At 39.4% G+C, this 18,929-nt stretch overlaps 1 protein-coding gene across 1 annotated transcript in view; it reads left to right on the top strand.

Moving 5' to 3' along the window:
- PDGFRL (platelet-derived growth factor receptor-like) overlaps positions 1–18,929 on the top strand; it is a 74,684-nt gene that overhangs the window by 7,800 nt on the left and 47,955 nt on the right. Inside the window, exon 2 of the mRNA XM_006834517.1 lies at positions 6,516–6,813. Coding sequence (XP_006834580.1) covers positions 6,516–6,813 — 298 coding nt within the window. The remainder of the gene's footprint in view (positions 1–6,515; positions 6,814–18,929) is intronic.

Raw genomic sequence — 18,929 nt, 5'->3', positions numbered from 1 at the left:
AGCCATGTAATGAAGTACACTTTATGATTTGTTGACCATAAAACTGATGATATGCTCTGTAAACTTTCACTTAATTCACAATAAAAAGTTAAAGGAAAGAAAGATGTATTGCTTTCGGTGTATTGCATTAAGTAAATCTGTTGTGCAAGGTCTCTTTATTCATGAGCAAAGGTAACAGTTTGAAGATTAAGGTGTGCCTGACACAAGCTATGATTATTTTCAATTGTTGCATATACATATGAAAGTTGGACAATTTATAAGCAAGAGCGTAGAAGAATTGAAACATTTCAGCTGTGGTATTTGAGAAGAATATTGAACAAACAAATCTATGTTGGTAGAAGGATAGCCAGAAGGTTCTTTAGAAGCGAAGATGGCTAGACTTCATTTCTCATACTTCATATGGATAATCAGAAGGGACCAGTCCCTGGAGAAAGATATCATGCTTGGTAAAGTGGAGGGTCAGCAAAAAAAAAAAAGGAAGACCCCTGATGAGATGGATTGGCATAGAGGCAGCAGCAGTGGGCTTAAGCATAACAATTGTGAGGTTGGTGCAGGAAACAGCAGTGGTTCTTTCTGGTGTGCATAACGAAACAGGTATAACTCATCAATATTAATGACTGCGTCTAACACATAACCCTAATCTAGCCAGCAGCCTGTGATTAGTCTAATGAATTGATGTTCTCCTCCAACAGAAGCCTATAGCAATAGAGAGGTTAATAGTCAGGAGACATCCTTTACTGCCTTGGGTTTGATTGTCAGTTGGCACTGATGACAATCCTTTGCCCTTTTACTTCTTGTTGTCTCACCCATTTTGGAGATGTGTTTTTGAGCAGTGTCTCCTTACTTGGGAATTCTAATGTATGCCTTGGAAAAGCATCTCCAACATTTCCAGGAAGATTTGCTCTCCTCCCCGGCATCAAGTTCTGTTTGACTTGGAGCTCCTTGTGAAAGGCTGGGGCACAGCAAACAAAGAATTCACTTAGACAATGGTGCTGTGAGTAGGGTTTATGCAAATAAGGTGAAACTGCAACAATATGCTAATCTCTCAGTGAGTTGAGAGACACTAAGGAGCTCTGGTAGTGTAGTGGTTATGAATCGGGCTGCTAACCTTAAGGTCAGCAGTTCGAAACTACCAGCCGCTCTGCGGGAGAAAGATGAGGCTTTCTACTCCCGTAAAGATTTACACCCTCGGAAACCCTGTACAGGGTCGCTATGGGTCGGAACCGACTCAACGGCACTTAACAACAACAACAACAACAGGATAAACTAGAAAAAGCTCTAGATTTATAGTCAAAGGTCCTAGTTTTTCACTGCCTTCTTGGTCACCTGGGCTGAACTACTGAGCATCTATGATCCCAGTTTTTTCACCTATAAATTATAAAGACAAATTCCTGGGTAGTGCAAACAGTTAATGTGCTTGGCTGGCAACTGAACAGTTAGAAGTTTGGGTCAACCCAGAGACACCTCAGGAGAAAGGCCTGATGATCTTCCAAGAAAATCAGCCACTGAAAACCAGGGAGCACAGTTCTACTCTAGCATACATGGGGTCACCATGGTTTGGAGTCAACCTAGCAGCAACTGTTTTTGTTGTTTCCATTACAAAAAAATGATAGGGGCTTTTCTTTCTTCATATGGAGATCGAATGAGATAGTGACAACCACAAAATAACAAACAGCACTTATGTATCACTATAGGACAATTACTGGACTGCTAGCCACAGGTTGGCAATTCAAACGCACTAGCCCCTCTCGGAAACACTACACAGGGTGGTTATGAGTCAGAACCAGCTTGACAGCACACAACAACAACAACACAGGTCAGACATGTTCTCAGCATTTAAGATATTTAATCCCCACAACAATCTGTGAGATAGTTATTATTGCTGTTGTTGTTGTTAAGTACCGAGGAGTCGGTTCCGACTCGTAGTGACCCTGCACAGCGTTTCCAAGGCTGCAAATCTTTACAGGAGTAGAAAGCCTTATCTTTCAGCAGAACAGCTGGTAGTTTCGAACTGCCGACCTTGAGGTTAGCAGCCTGGTTCATAACCACTATGCTACCAGAGCTCCTCTCCCTCTACCCATCTCCCTCCTCCTCCCTCTCTCTCCTCTTCCTCTCCATCCTCTCCCTCCTCTCCCTTCTCGCCCTTCTCTCCCCCCTCCCTCTCTCTCTATATATATATACACACACATACATATTAAAATATATGCCTATATCACCCTCAAATTACAGATGAAAAAACTAAGCAGAGTAAGGGTAAGTAACTTTTCTGAGGTCACACAGCACAGAACCAGTACGTGGTCTCAATACTTAATGGTTTTTGAATTTTACCACCCATTTTTCTGAAACTACATTTTAAATGTAAATAAAATGTTGTTGTGTGCCATGGAGTCGGTTCCGACTCATAGCTATCCTACACTGGGTTTACGGGAGCAGACGGCCTCATCTTTCTCCCGTGGAACCGCTGGTAGTTTTGAACTGCTGACCTTTTGGCTAGCAGCCTTATTCGTAACCACTACGCTACCAGAGACTATGTAATAGTCAAAAAGTATAATGTTTTCACTTATATATATATTTTTCTCATATTGTGTAGACCTTTGGAAGATCATTGATTTTCATACTTAGGTGAAAGTTTCGTATTCTTTCCAAAGTCAGACAAAGGATTTGAGAGTCACTGAAGCATGAGACCGACTGAGTGTTTGTGGAGCCACTAGCATGGCTGCTTTAAATGAGCGTCGTTACCATGAAACCAAGGAACTCTGATGGGGCAATGGTTAAGAACTTGACTGCTACTGAAAGGTTGGCAGTTCATATCCACCCAATGGCTCCATGGAGAAAAGATCTGGTGGTCTGTTCCCGTAAAGATTACAACCTTGAAAACCCTACGGGGCAATTCTACTCTGTCACGTGGGGTCGCTGTGAGTCAGAATTTAACTTGATGACACCCAACAAGAGTAATCAAATCGTGACCAATTCCAGGGAGACTGAACCAAGTTCAGTTATGAGGAGGGCTTCAAAAAATTCATAGAAAAATTCCATTGTCTTTTCATTTCGTTTTTCCATGAACTTTTGGAAGCTCCTTTGTATAGTTAGATCAATTGGGTTTGTTTGGTCAAGTTAATTTTGGTGAATAGTATACTATTTGGATGACTAATACCCATAGTTAGTTACTCATGTTCCTGAGTACCAGAGCCACACAATTTTTGATAGCTTAGAAGTCAGACAGATTACACTAGCTGCATAAATTCCACAGAATTTATAGATGACTGTTGTCGTTTCTGTTAGCTCACATCCCTGTTATAGGATTAAAAAGGCTTAGTCCATGATGAAACACACTAAAATAGGCCTTGTGACAGTCTAGAGGCCCATTCATCTCATAGGTTTGGTATGACTAAAATATTTATAGGACAGAGGTTACTTGTACATTAGTAGGGTAGGTTTTTATTTTCTACCTTAAAAAAGAAAAAACAAAAACTGTGATGTTTGCTGTATTGCAAAACGGAGACTTATCCTTCACAACTCATGTTTCAGGATGAGTGTACTTTTATCTGTTTTGACATGTTCCTAACAGTTATAATGCTTCCCCCTCTAGGAGGTTGGGAAACATGTGCATGTGCCCTACTGCCTACCCTCTCCATCATTAGAACCACAGGGAAATAAACTCAATGTGCAGGGTCAATAAAGTCTGAAAACAAACTACAGGCTCAACAGTAGTATTAAGGTTTCTGCTCCTAAATAAAAGACTGACAATTCCAACATAGCCAGTGGCTCCATGGGCGAAAAATCTGGTGAGCTGTTCCCATAAAGATTATAGCTAAAAAAACCCTATGAGACATTTCTACTCTGCCACACGGGATTGCTGTGAATCAGAATCTATTAGTCAGTACTGAACAATAGCCTTGGAGATAAATTCAAGAACACAATTCTGCTCCCTGAAAGGAGGGAGTCTGTGGATTTGTGACCTAGAAAAACTGTGGTCAAAGGACGGAGAATAAGAAGAGATGCAGCAGACTGGCAGAATGTGCTCTTTGGTGGTGTAAATTATTATGTATGCCTGAGTGTTTTTTCTTTTTTTTAAAGAGCTAAAGCGAATAGAGAGAAATACTATTAACTGATGGTACATGGAGGGGAATGTAATCATTGTGATGAAACAAGTTGTATGATTTATTGAATGTAAAACTGATGATCTGCCCTGTAAACTTACTCTCAATCCACAATAAAAACTTAAAGGAAAAAAAAACGATGAAACAAAATATATGCTTTAGTGAATGTCAAACTAATGATCTCTGTAAACCTTCACTCAATCCACAATAAAAAGTTTCCAGAAAAAAAAAAAAAAGGTATCATTTACAAAAAGGGTATTTTAAATATTTTTTCTATCTAGGCCAGTGTTAATATTTCTGTTACCCAGATAGCTCAAGCTAGTGGTTGTGTGCCATGGAGTTGGTTCTAACTCATATCGACCCTGTATAGGGCTTCCGAGGCTGTAAATCTTGACAGGACAGGAGAAGAAAGTCTCCTTTTTCTCCCTTGGAGGACCTGATGAATTCAAACTGCTGATCTTGAGGTTAGCGGCTCTACTTGTGATTATTGCAAGACATGGAAATCCGGTTCATGATTTTAATGAAAGTGGTCTACTGTATTGTGTTTTACCATTCAGAGTTCAGAGTTGTGGTTGGTTTGGGTAATTGAATTTAGTAAGTTAAAACAAACAAAGTGTTTTGTTGTTTATTTTTATTAGAAATAGTTGTTGAATTTTGTCAAAGTCCTTTTAGCATTTATTGATTAGATCCTATGAGTTTATATCCCTTAGCTTACTATTGTAATAGCTTGTGTTGATGTTTCCTGAGAGTGAAAGCAAGTCACTTCTGTGTTGCTGGAATAAAACTTGATCTTAGTGCAAAAAAAGAAGAGATGCAGGCCTAGGGAAAGATGAGAGGTCTTAACTGGAGCTGAGATCATGGAAAAGAGCAGGTCTCAGGGGCAAGTCATTCAAGCTCAGAGGAATGGATATTTAGAATAAGCTATTGGCTAGGATTCCTACGAGTGTGATTGGTTCCAGGTCTGCGACAGGCTGACCAAGAGTGGAGGCTAAGTGGCTCCCATTTCAAAGAACAAAGAAACACCCAAAGGAAGTCAAGTTCATCACTACACCATAAACCCACTGCCATCAAATTGATTTTGGTTCATACTAACCCTACAGGACAGAGTAGAACTGCTCTTTAGGATTTCTGAGACTGTCAATCTTTATGGGAGCAGATAACCTCATCTCCTGTGAACTGGCTGTTGGGTTTGAACTGCTGACCTTGCAGTTAGCAGCCCAATTTAACCCACTGTACTATAAGGACTTGGTTGAATCAAAATCAGTTAAGTTTTGTTTATATTGTTCTCCTGATTTATCAAATTTCCCTATTTTATATAAATGCCAGAGTAATTCCTTCAATTGGCCAATGTTTGGGTCCTTATTAGTTCAAAATATATGCAGAATGTTTGTCTGCATATACAAAAGTGAACAGTTGGAATGGGGTCAGGGACCTGCGTTATGTTGTCACAATCTGGCAACTGAGTGATTTTGTGTACTATCAATTTAACTTTCTCAACCTCCTTGTTTTAAGTCTGTAAGATGAGGGCATTACTATAGCGCTCTCTGTTGTGGTTAAGTGCCATAGAGTTGGTTCTGACTCATAGAGACTCTGTATGAGGTTTCTGAGGCTATAAGTTTTTGTGGAAGCAGAACGCCTCATCTTTCTCCCACGGAGTGACTGGTGTGTTCAAAATACTGATCTTGTGGTTCGCAGTCTAGTGTTTATCATGCAGAGCCTAAGGATTCATTAAGTTTGGACATTTTGTAATTCCATGTACATATATTCAAGCAGAGTCCTGGTATGGCCCTGTAGGATAAGCACTGGACTACTAACTGCAAGGTCGGTAGTTCAAACCAACTAGTTGATCCTTGGAAAAGCTGTACAGTTTTGATATGATTCAGAACCAGCTGTATGGCAGTTAACAACAACTTTTATTCTGTCATTCTATGTGACCATTTTGGGTTTTTGAGACAGAATGTTAACTTAGTGGAATAATATTCTTGTTTGATAAGTGCAAATTTGAATTATATGTGACATATTTAGTTGAACTTGAATAGTAACTTTGAAACTAAAATACATATATTTTTAAATTATTGTCTTAAAACCAAAGAATCGATCAAGAAAATAATGATTATTTTCATATGATTGTTACTGAAAATAATTGTGACCTATATGGTGGTGGTGGTGGCTATGTACCATGGAGTCGGTTCTGACTCATAGTGACCCCAATAAGAGTTTCCGAGTCTGCAAATCTTTATGGGTGCAGAAAGCCTCATCTTTCCCCCATGAAATAGCTGATAGTTTTGAACTGTTGACCGTGAGATTAGCAGCCCGATTTGTAACCACTATTCTACCAGAGCTCTGCTCCAGGTATCAAATATTCTGGGTATGCCAGTATCATAGCCAACTGCTCTCTTCTCACATTTGTACTAGTTACTGGCCAACAGTCTCCAAAGAACAAGCGTCCAAAGGAGCCAGGAGAGAACAAAATCAAGCCTTCCAACAAAAAGGTGAAACCCAAAGTTCCTAAAATAAAGGACCGGGACTCACCTGACTCAATGCCAAAGACTCAGTCTATAATGATACATGTGATGGATAATGGTCGCTTCCAGAAGCCTGCTGCTACCCTCAGTGTGATGGCTGGGCAAACTGTAGAGCTTCGATGTAAAGGGAATAAAATTGGATGGAGTTACCCTTCATACCTTGACACCTTTAAGGACTCTCGCCTCAGGTAAGCAGTTTTTACTTACTTTGGGAAAAGGGTTTGGTTTAGTTCCCTTATTAAATATCACACTGTTTCTAACATCTCTCATTCACCCTATGAGATTGGAAAGTGAGCAAAAGCCACAAGTTTTATTTCATCACCCAACTAGAAAATCTTCAGACCCTATAAACATTGGTTTAAAGAGACAAATTTTATAGAAAATCATAGGGCAAATAACTGAAACAGTAATGCTTAGAGATGGGTATTTAAAATTTTGTGTTGTGAACTCAATGTTTTATGTTATTATTATTATTTTTTTAAGTAATCATTATGGAAGTTGAAATGAAGAGACTCCTATGACCAGAGACTCATGTTAACTGCGTTTGTGCTTTTCAACTGCTTCTAATTTTTTTTTTTTTTAAACCTTCCTAAATATTTGACTTTTATACTCAGAACCCTCAATTAATAAGAAGGCCAAAGATTCCACATGTTTGAATAAGTTCCTTCAGGAGGCTGGCTTTTTGCTTAGGGAATGTGGTTAAGGAGATAGTTCAGAAGAAGGGCATGGGACAGAGTGTACTAGAAAGAGCCCTGTGTACTGGCTCTGAGACTCCTGTGTATCTTTGAGGAGGACCCCTAAACTCCCTGGGCCTTAGTGTCCTCATGTTTAGAATGAAAGGGTTTGTACTACCTGCTTTTAAAAGTCTTTCCAGCCCTCTCTTCCTCTGATATAAGATAAAGAAATATAGGATATTATCTTTTCGGGTGACTGGAATGAGACAAAGGAGAAATGTATATTTCAGGCATCTGAAACTTAGCTTGTTCATGTTAAATTCATATCGCCTCAGACACTCCACCTTCACAGATCTTCACCTCCTACAGAAAAGGTACCACCATATTCACCCAGAAACCTGAGGCCAACTGTGGTTCCTGTTCCTTCCGCCACCCCCCACTCCCTATAACCATATATGTCTATATCATCACCAAGTTAAGCCAATTCCGCCTTCTAGAGAGCCTTAAACGTCTCCTCCCAGCCTCTATTGTCACTCATCTTAAACACTGTAATGAACACACCAGGCTTGTCTCCCTCCAATTTCCTTCCACTAAAGTTAAAGTGATGTTAGAAAAGGCAGATCGTGCCACACCGCTGCTGGCATTCAATGAAGGATATCGTCCTTATGTGGGAAACCCTCCCGGATCTCTGCCATCTCTCTGGAGTTATCGCTAACATCTTGGTTAGTATGTAGGGGCTTCAAAAAGTTAATGGGGAAATGGAATGAAAAGATAATAGGATTTTTCCATGAACTTTTTGAAAGTCTCTTTGTATCTCTGCAATCACTGGTCTGGGTTCCTGAGAAAGCAACAAATGTGCCAAGCTCTTGGGACTTTTACATTTACTGATTTCATTGCCTGGGGCCTGGAGGCCTTGAAACTAGCTGCTTTTTTTGCCCAGAACACTCTATCCTCCCCTTCACCTGGCTAACTTCAGCCTACGCCTCACTTTCTTAAGGAAGCCCATGTCAAATCTCCTGAGCTATGCATTCCTACGGAATCTGGTATTTCCTCTTTTGAGCACTGTTCACACATAGAACTACATAATTTATTATTATTATTATTCTGTGTTTTTCACTGGTTCTTAATGGAATACGTAACATTTAGAAGGTTGAATGGCCTCTCTCTCATCCTTCCAGGTATTCTGGTTCTTTCTCATGCACACATCTTGGGGAATAAATATTAGGGGGCTTCAAAAATTTCATGGAAAAATTCCATTATCTTTTCATTCCATCTTTCCATGAAGTTTCTGGAGTATGTAGTTTCTGGAGTATGAAGTATGTATAAGTTATCTCTCTCTCTCCTTCCATCCTTTTGTATTAAGACCACTTTCTGCATCATGGTATATAACATGGTATATAACAACAGAGTTCTTAAGGGTTACTGGGTTGCTTGGAAAATAAAGAATGAGAGAGTGAGACAATTTTTTTCCCATTTATAGCTCTACACTTGAAGTGTGTTTATGTGTGTTTGTGTATGTGTGTCCCCTACTTGGAACAAATTTGGAAAGATTTATTAACATACACATTAAAAAATTTAAAAAAAAATGGAAACACATGTCTATTCTGATTCTTTAACACTCCAGGGATGAAGTGAGTGTAGAGACATGAGAGTAAAGATTGAAATTCAGCAGAGGTTGAAAGGATTCCGTTTGGAAGTGGAAAGACGATCCATTTTGATTTTTGATTCCATAATAATAATTATAGTGTCATTTCTAGACAACCACTTTTCAACTCGAGTCCGGTGGGGTGCTGCAGGTTAATGCACTGGACTGCAAAGTTGGTTTGAACCACAAGGTCCACTGTTCAAGCTCATCAGCTGCTCCTCAGAAACCCTATACAGGGTCGCTATGGGTTGGAATCGACTTGACAGCACTTAACAACAACTTTTCAGCTGCCCCTAGAATTGAATTTGCAGACAAAGACTTTTTCCTTGCAATACTCATCTGTCCATGTCTGTAGTCCTGAGTTTACAGTCAGCTTACGCAGTGGCCATGGCTCTCACTGCTTGGAGCTCCACTTGCCTAGGCTTTGTACGAGACCAGTGATCTACCGCTCCAGCACCAGTGGTGATTCTTCTTGGGGTCACAGAGGCAACCAAGACATGAGGTTCTCAGTGGTGCTTTCCTTGATTACTGAAGCAACAAAAGTAGCTTCAGCCTGGTTGAGCACAGACACCAAGTGTCCTGAATGCATGTGCTGGCAGGAAAGATCTGTATCAAACCAGGTCTCCTGGCCTTGGTTAAAGGAGGAACAGTAGGAGCCATAGGCATTGGCGCCATCTGAGCATCTAATCTGGGCAGGAGGCAGTTCTGTCTGGACCTCTTGGTCTTGGTTCAGATGGGAACATGAGGCAATAGCTCAGAATCAAACATGAGTTGACACATGCCATTCTGAGCAGCAGAAAATTTCTCGCTAAAGGCGGAATTAGAAATCTCTACAAAGGAGCTCTGGTAGCATAGTGGTTACGAATCAGGCTGCGAACCTCAGGGTCAGCAGTTCGAAACTACCAGCCACTCTGCGGGAGAAAGATGAGACTTTCTGCTCCCGTAAAGATTTACAGCCTCGGAAACCCTGTACAGGGTTGCTATGAGTCGGAACCAACTCCCTGGCACATAACAATAGCAACAACAACAACACAGGGTGAAATGCAGTTGTGTCCAGCGGTGGCCAGCTGGATCATGAAGTTTACCTCCTAAAAACATTTTTATTGTCATCAGCTCTGTAAACTTTCACTTGATTCACAATAAAATGTTTCTGTTTTTAAAAAATATTTATTGTGAATTGAATGAAGATTTACAGAACACATAATCAGTTTTTTTTTTGGATGCAAAAGTATTTATTAATGTATCTTATTTGGCTAAAAGGGTAATAGTTACAATTTCACAACATCAGTTTTATATTCAACAAGTCATTTGTTGTTATTGTTAACTGCTGTTGAGTCGTTTCCAACTCACTGCGACTCTGTATAGGGTTTCTGAGGAGCAGACGGTGGGTTTGAGCTGCCGACCTTGAGGTTAACAGTCCAGTGCTCATGTTAGAATGCCATACAGTTTGTTTCATCTCAAGTGCCACAATCCCCTCAATGTAACATCATGTATCCCACTTCCTCCCTGTGTTTCTTTTTTCCATTCCTCCTTCTTTTCTAATACTTCTGAATTTTGTTGTTGGCAAATGCTGCCTTCTAAGGAGCTCTGGTAGTGTCGTGGTTACAAGTTGGGATGCTAATCTAAAAGTCAGCAGTTCGAAACTACTGGCCTCTCTGTGGTACAAAGATGAAGCTTTCTGTTCCTGTAAAGATCTGCAGCCTCAGAAACCTTATACAGGGTCACTATGAGTCAGAATTGACTCCATGGCACATCACCACCACCCATCTCAATTGGTTGGACATTTTAATGTGTGTACCTCACTAGTATTGTTGTCACCATGTATCTGTTGGTTAATTGAACATTGATCCATGGGGGTGCATTCATTTCCAGACTTGCAGAGTGGTGGACTGGTTTCAGTGGAGCTTCCAGAATAAGACATAGTAGGAAGAAGGAGAGGCAAGAAAGGTTGTTGTTGTTGTTGTTAGGTGCCACCAAGTCGGTATCACATCATAGCGACTTTAAGCAGAACAGGACAAAACACTGCCCAGTCCTGCGCCAACCTCACAATCATTGCTACACTTAAGCCCATTGCTGCTGCCATTGTGCCAGTCCATCTCCTTGGGGGGAGGGGGTCTTCCTTTTTTTCACTGACCATCCACTTTACCAAACATGATGTCCTTCTCCAGGGACTGGACCCTCTTGATAATATATCCTAAGTATGAGAGACTAAGTCTGGCCATCCTGAATTCTCAGGAGCACTCTGGTTGTACATCTTTCAGCACAGATTTGTTTGTTCTTCTGGTCCTCCATGGTACTTTTAATATTCTCTTCTTTAATATTAATTGAATTTAATATTCAGTTCTTCTAAGTCTTCTTTACTCATTGTCCAACTTTCACATGCATATGAGGTTATTGAAAATATCATGGCTAGGGTCAGGTGCATCATAGTCTTCAATCTGGCATCTTTGCTCTTGAACATTTTAAAGAGGTCTTGTGTAGCAGATTTGCCTAATGCAATACTGCTGCTTCCATGAATGTTGATGGTTGATCCAAGCAAAATGAAGTCTTTGACAACTTCAATCCTTTCTCCATTTATCATGATGTTATTTATAGGTCCAGTGGTGAGAATTTTTGTTTTCTTTACATTGAGTAGCAACCCATACTGAAGGCTATGGTCTTTGATCTTCATCAGTAAGTATTTTAAATCCTCTTCACTTTCAGCAAGCAAGGTTGTATGCTCTGCCTATTGCAAGTTGTTAATGAGTCTTCCTTCCACCCTGATGTTACAGTTTTCTTCATATAATCCAGCTTCTTGAATTATTTGCTCCAGCACACAGATTCAATAAATATGGCGAAAAAGTACAACCTTGTGTATACCTTCCTAATTTTAAACATTCAGTGTTTCTTTGTTATGTTCAAACAACTGGCCCTAGATCTATGTACAGGTTCCTCGTGAGCACAATTACGTGTTCCAGAATACTCATTCTCCACAATGTTGTCCATAGTTTGTCATTATCCACACAATCAAAAGCCTTTGCATAGTCGGTAAAGCACAGGTCTTTCTGGTATTCTCTGTTTTGAGCCAAGATCCATCTGATGTCAGTAATGACATCCCTCATTCCATGCCCTCGTCTGAATCAGCTTGAATCTCTGGCAGTCCACTTCAGCTCAGTAATGTCTAGGATATCAATCTTGATGCTTTCCACTTCATTGTTTATGTCTTCCAATTTTCCTAGATTCATACCTTGTACATTCCATGTTTTGATTATTCATATGTGTTTGCAGCTCTTTATTCTCATTTTGAGTTGTGTCCCATTATCAAATGAAGCATTATCAAATGCTTCATTCACATGATTAAGGTCAAATCTACGTTGAGGAGGCAGTGCCTCCCCAGTATATTCTGACTGTCTTCCAAAAACCTGAGTTGCTCATTTTCCAGCACTATAACAATTTTCCACTGCTGTTCCTAAGGTGGAGTCCTATATGGCACTGTGGGTTAATGAACTGGCCTGCAAAGTCAGTTTGAACCATAAGGTCGACAGTTCAAGCTCACCAGTTGCTCCTTGGAAACCATATACAGGGTCGCTGTGGGTCAGAAAAACTCAACAGCACTTGACAACAACAACACCTTTTTTAAGATTTCAGAGGTTAACCTTTCAGACCACCACTTTTCTGTCAGTTTGTTGTACTGCGGTGGCTTGTGTGTTGCTGTGATTCTAGATGTTTTGCCAACAGTATTTTAAATACCAGCAGAGTCACCCATGGTGCACAGGTTTCAGCTGACCTTCCAGACTATGACAGACTAGGAAGGAGGAGAGATGGACTACTTCTAAATAGTTAGCCACTGGAAACCTAATGAATAGCAGTGGCACACTATCAGCACAAGAATATTGAATATGGAAACACGATGAAGAACACAAGAATATTGTCAGATATAGTACTGGAAGATGAGCCACTCAGGTTAGAAGGTACTCAAAATTTGACTGGGAAAGAGCGGCCTGTTTAATTAGAACTGACCATGGTGCTGCAAATGAAATAAAACTTTTGGAACCTTCATGTGCTCATGGGGCACAAAACAAAGTGAGGAGAAAGAGCTGTAAACATCCATTAATAATCAGAACATGGAATGTACACAGTATCAATCTAGAAAAATTGGAAGTTGTCATCATCAAATTGAACATTTCAATATTTGTCTTGAAGTACAACACTGTCTGTGATAGCATAATATCCATACACATACAAGGAAGACCAGTTACTGCAGCTATTATTCAAATTTTGCACTAACTACTAAAGCCAGTGATTAATGAAATTGAAGAATTCTACTAACTTCTTCAGTCTGAGATGGATCAAACATGTAATCAAGATATATTGATTAGACTACAAAGTGGACAGCAAAGAGGACGGATCAATAGTTGGAAACATGGTCTTTCTTGGTGATAGAAATGATGCTGGAGATCGCATGATAGAAATTTGCAAGATCAATGACTTCTTCATCCCAAGTACCTTTTTAAACAACATAAAAAATTACTATATACATGAACCTCACCGGAAGGAATGCACAAAAATAAAGTTGACTACATCTGTGGACAGAGGGAAAGCTCCATTTTATCAAACAAGACCAGGGGCAGACTGTGGAACTGTCCATCAATTGCTCATATGCAAGTTCAGGCTGAAGAAAATTATAACCAGTCCAAGAGCACTGAACATATCCTACTTGAATTCAGAGATCAACTCAAGAACCAGATTTGAGTAATTTGACACTAATGATGAAGACTAGAAGAGTTGTCAGATGACATCAAGAACATCATATAGGAAGAAAGTAAAAGGTCAATTAGAAGATAAGAAAGAAGGAAAAGACCAGTATGGATGTCAGAAGAGACACTGAAACTTGCTGTCCACCAGAGAAATGCTAAAGCAAATGGAAGAAATGAGTAGGTAAAAGAGCTGAATAAAAAATTTCAATAGGCAGCCTGAGAAGACAAAATCAAATACTATAATGAATGAAATGTACAAAGACCTGAAGCTATAAAATCAAGAGGGACAAACACACTCAGCATTTGTCAAGCTGAGGGAACTGAATTAAAAATTCAAGGCTTGACATGAAATATTGAAGGATTCTAATGGACTTCTGATGTGGGGATGTGCATCAGCACTGGACTGGTAACCACAGATCGGCATTTCAAACCCACCAGCTGTCCCTTGGGAACCATATACAGGGTCACTATAAGTTGGAACCAACTCAATAGCACTTAACAACAACAACAACGGGTAAAATATTGAGTGATGCAGGAAGCATCAAAAGAAGATGGAAGGAATATACAGACTAACTGTAGCAAAAAAAAAAAAAAAAAGGTTAATGTTCAATCATTTCAAGAGGTAGCATATAATCAAGAACTGATGGTACTGAAGGAAGAAGTCTAAGATGTACTGAAGGAATTGAAGAGAACAAGTCTCCAGGAATTGATAGAGTACAAATTGAAATCTTTCAACAAACTGATGTGGCACTGGAGGCACTGACTCATCTTTGCCAAGAAATTTGGAAGACAGCTTCCTGGCTAACTGCTTGGAAGAGAATCATATTTTTGCTCATTCCAAAGTCAGGTGACCCAACTGAATACAGAAATCCTCAAACAATATCACATGTAAATAAATTTTGCTAAAGATAATTTTAAAATGGCCACAACCGTACATTGTCGGGTAACTGCCAGATGTTCAAGCTGGATTCAGAAGAGGACAAGGAATGAGGTAAATCAATGCTGATGGATGGATCTTGGCTGAAAGCAGAGAATACCAGAAAAATGTTTATCTCTGCTTTATTGACTATGCAAATGGTTTCAATTGCGTGGATCATGACAAAGTATGGACCACATTGCGCTCATAAGGAACTTGTATGTAGACTAAGAGGCATTCATTCTTACTGAACAAGGGAACACTGAATGGTTTAAAATCAGTCAAGGTGTGTACCAGGATTGTATTCTTTCACCATAATTATTCAGTCTGTATGCTGAACACATAATTCAGGAAGCTGAATTATATGAAGTAAAATGTGGTATCAGAATTGGAGGTAGACTCATTAACAACCTGCAATATGCAAATGATACAACCTTGCTGAAAATGAAGAAGACTTAAAATACTTACTGATGAAGATCCAAGACCACAGCCTTCGGTAGAGGTTGCACCTCAGTGTAAAGAAAACAAAAATCCTCACCACAGGAGTTATAGATAACATCATGATAAATGGAGAAAGATTGACGTTGTGAAAGACTTCATTTTGCTTGGATCCACCATCAACACTCGTGGAAGCAGCAGTCAAGAAATCAAATGATGTATTGCATTAAGCAAATGTGCTGCACAAAAATGTTCAAGAGCAAAGATGTGAGTTTGAGGGCTTAAGTGCCCCTGACCCAAGTCATGGTATTTTCAATAGCCTCCTATGCATGTGAAAGTTGGACAGTGAATAAGGAAGACCATAGAAGAACTGATGCATATGGTGTTGGAGAAGAATATTAAAAGCACCATGGACTGCTAGAAGAGCAAACAAATCTATGTTGGTAGAAGTACAACCAGAATGCTCCTTGGAAGCCAAGATGGCCGGACTTTGTCTCTACGATTTCAGACATATTATCAGGAGGAACCAGTTCCTGGAGACAGATATCATACTAGGCAAAGTGGATGGTCAGCGGAAAAAAGGAAGACCCCAATGAGATGGATTGGCACAGTGACAGCAACAATGGGCTCAGGCTGAACAATGATTGTGAGACTGGCACAAGACCATGCAGTGTTTCATTCTGTTGTGCGTAAGGTCACTATGAGTTGGAATTGACTTGACAGCAGCTAACAACAACAAAATCCAATCTGTATACTGAGCAAATAATCCAAGAAATTGGATTATATGAAGAACATGACATCAGGATTTAAGGACTGTTCATTAACAATCTGTGATATGCAGATAACACAAACTTGATTGGTGGAAGGGGACTTTAAGTATTTATTGATTAAGATCAATGACTATAGCCTTCAGTGTGGATTGCACCTCTATGTAAATAAAACAAAAATCCTCATAACTGTACCAATAAATAATATCATAATAGTGAAAAGATTGAAGTTGTCAGAGTTCATTTTACTTGAATCCACAATTAACCCTCATAGGAGTAGCAATCAAGGAAATGATGTATTGCATTAGGTAAATCAGCTGCAAAGAGCAAAGATTTCATTTTGTATCTTCTCCAAGCCATGGTATTTTCATTCACCTCATGTGCATACCAAAGCTGGACAATGAATAAATTAAGTTAAGAGAAGAATTGATGCATTTGAATTACAGTGTTGGCAAACATTACTGAAAGTACCATGGACCACCAGAAAATGAACAAGTCTGTTTTGGAAGAAGTATACCTGGTTTGCTCCTTGGAAGTGACGATAGTGAGAATTTATCTCTTATACTTTGGAGGTGGTGTCAGGAAGGACCAGTCAGTGGTGAAGGATGTCATGCTTGGTAAAGTGGTGGGTCAACAAAAAAGAGGAAAACCCTCAATAAGATGGATTGGCACAGTGACAGCAATAGGCTCAAGCATAACTATAAATGTGCGGTTGGCACAGGACTGGGCCATAGGATTGCTATGAATTGAAACCAAGTTGATGGCACCTAATAACAATAGGATTCAACCCAGTGAGTTGTCCCCCCTTCTCTCAAACTTCTGATGTTGTTATTATTGTTTTAGTGTGTGAAGTTGCTTCCTACTCATAGTAATTCTGTATAGGGTTTCCAAGAAGCGGGTGGTGGGTTTGAACCACTGACCTTGCAGTTCAAACTGACCTTGTGGTCTAGTGCTTAGTCTTCAGTGCTACACCATGACTCCTTTGCTTGACTTTTTACAATAGTGGTCTCATACAATATTTGTCCTTTTGTGATTCACTGATTTCACTCAGCATAATATCTTCCAGGTTCATACATATTATGAGGTGTTTTGAAACTTCATCATTGTTCTTTAATGTTGCTTAGTTTTTCATTGTGTGTGTGTACCAGTGTTTATCTGTTCTTCACTGATGAGCATTTAGGTTGATTCCATCTTTTTGTTATAGTGAATAGTGCTGAGATGAACATGAGTATGCATTATCTATTCATGTTGTGACTCTTATTTCTCTAAGATATATACCAAGTAGAGGTATTGCTGGGTCATAGGGTGTTTTTATTTCCAACGTTTTGAAGAAGCACCATGGCGTTTTCCACAGTGCTTGCACTATGTAATAGCCTCACCAACAGGGTAGGTGGGTTTCAGTCTCTTCACGAACTTTACAGCATCTGTTGATGTCTGTTTTTTTGTTTTTTTTTTTTAACTTTTCTATTATTTCAGGGATGAGATGATATCTCATTGTTAATTTTGAATTGCATCTCTGTAATGGCTAATGATTGCAAGCGTTTCTTATGTTTGTTGGCTACCTTTGTCCTTTGATGAAGTGTCTGTTCATGTCCTTTATCCATTTTTTAATTGCGTTATTTGTCTTTTTCTTGTTGAGATGTTGAAGTTTTCTATAAATTTTAGAAATTAGTCACTTGCCTAATATGTCATTGCAAAGGATTTATTCCCAGTTGGCAGTTCTCTTTTGGTGAAATCTATTGATGCATGTAAGTGTCTAATTTTTAGAAGGTCCCAGTCATCTAGTTTATCTTCTGCTGTGTATGTGTTTTCACCTATGTTTGATAGTGTATTTGTGTCATTTACCAGAGTTGGTTTGAACTGCAGGGTCACAGGTTTAAGCTCACCAGCTATTCTTTGGAAACCCTATATAGGGTTGCTATGCGTTGGAACGGACTCAACGGCACTTAATAGCAACAACAATAACCAGAGCCCCTAAGTTTGTACCTATTTCTTCATAGTCCCTATTTTTTCTAGGTTTTATATTTCGGTTATTGATCCATCTTGAGTTCATTTTTGTATATAGTGGGAGGTATGGGTTTTATTTCATTTTTCTGCAAATGGATTTCTAGTTTTGCCAGTATCATTTGTTGAAGAAGCGATCCCGTCTCCATTCAATGTGTTTTGACCCTTTGTTAAAGATCAGCTGACCGTAGGTGAATGGATTTGCTTCTGGTTTCTGAATTCTGTTCCATTGATCTATGTGTCTTTAGTTATACCAGTACCAGACTGTTTTGACCACTGTAGCTGTGTAGTAGGTTTTGAGGTTGGGGAGGGAGAAGCCTTCTAAAGTGTTCTTTGTCTTCAATAATACTCTACTTATCCAGGGTCTCTTGCCTTTTCGTATCAAATTGGTTACTACTTTTTCCACTTCTTTAAGAATGATGTTGGAATCTGTATTGGGATTGCATTATATCTGTAGATCATTTGGGGGTAGTATTGACATTTTCCTAATGTTAAGTCTCCTTCTCTTCAATATAAGTATGATATATTCTTCCATTTACGTAGGTCGCTTTTGGTTTTTTGTAGCAGTATTTTGTAGTTACCTTGTATAGGTCTTTTGTTTGTCTGGTTAAATGTATTCCAAAGTATTTCATCTTTTGGGTGGTAAAATGGAGTGTTGGAGGAAAAGAGGAAGACTCCCAGCGAGATGGATTGGCACAGTGGCAGCAGCAATGGGCTTAAATGAAGCAACGACTGTGAGGTTGGTACAGGACCAGGCAGTGTTTCAACCTGTTGTGCATAGGGTGGCTACGAGTCAGCACCTATTCGATGGCACCTAACAACACCAGCAACAACATTGTAAATGGGATTGTTTTCTTGATTTCCTTTCAGAACTCTATTAACATAAAGGCATCTGACTGCTTTTTGTACATTGGTCTTTTGCCCTGCTACATTACTGAATCTTTCAATAATTTCTAATAATTATCTTACTGAGTCTTAGGGTTTTCTATGTATAGGGTCATATTGTCTACAAATAGAGAGAGTTTTACTGCTTCATTGCCCATTTGTTGTTGTTAAGTTCCGGTAGTCAGTTCAGACTCATAGCAACGGTGTATAGGCTTTCCAAGGAGCGGCTGGTGAGTTTG

This window comes from Chrysochloris asiatica, unplaced genomic scaffold (genome assembly GCF_000296735.1).
Source record: "Chrysochloris asiatica unplaced genomic scaffold, ChrAsi1.0 scaffold00011, whole genome shotgun sequence".
Lineage (NCBI taxonomy): Eukaryota > Metazoa > Chordata > Mammalia > Afrosoricida > Chrysochloridae > Chrysochloris > Chrysochloris asiatica.
Note: the sequence above shows the minus strand (reverse complement) of the source record. Positions and strands in the feature narration are given on the sequence as shown.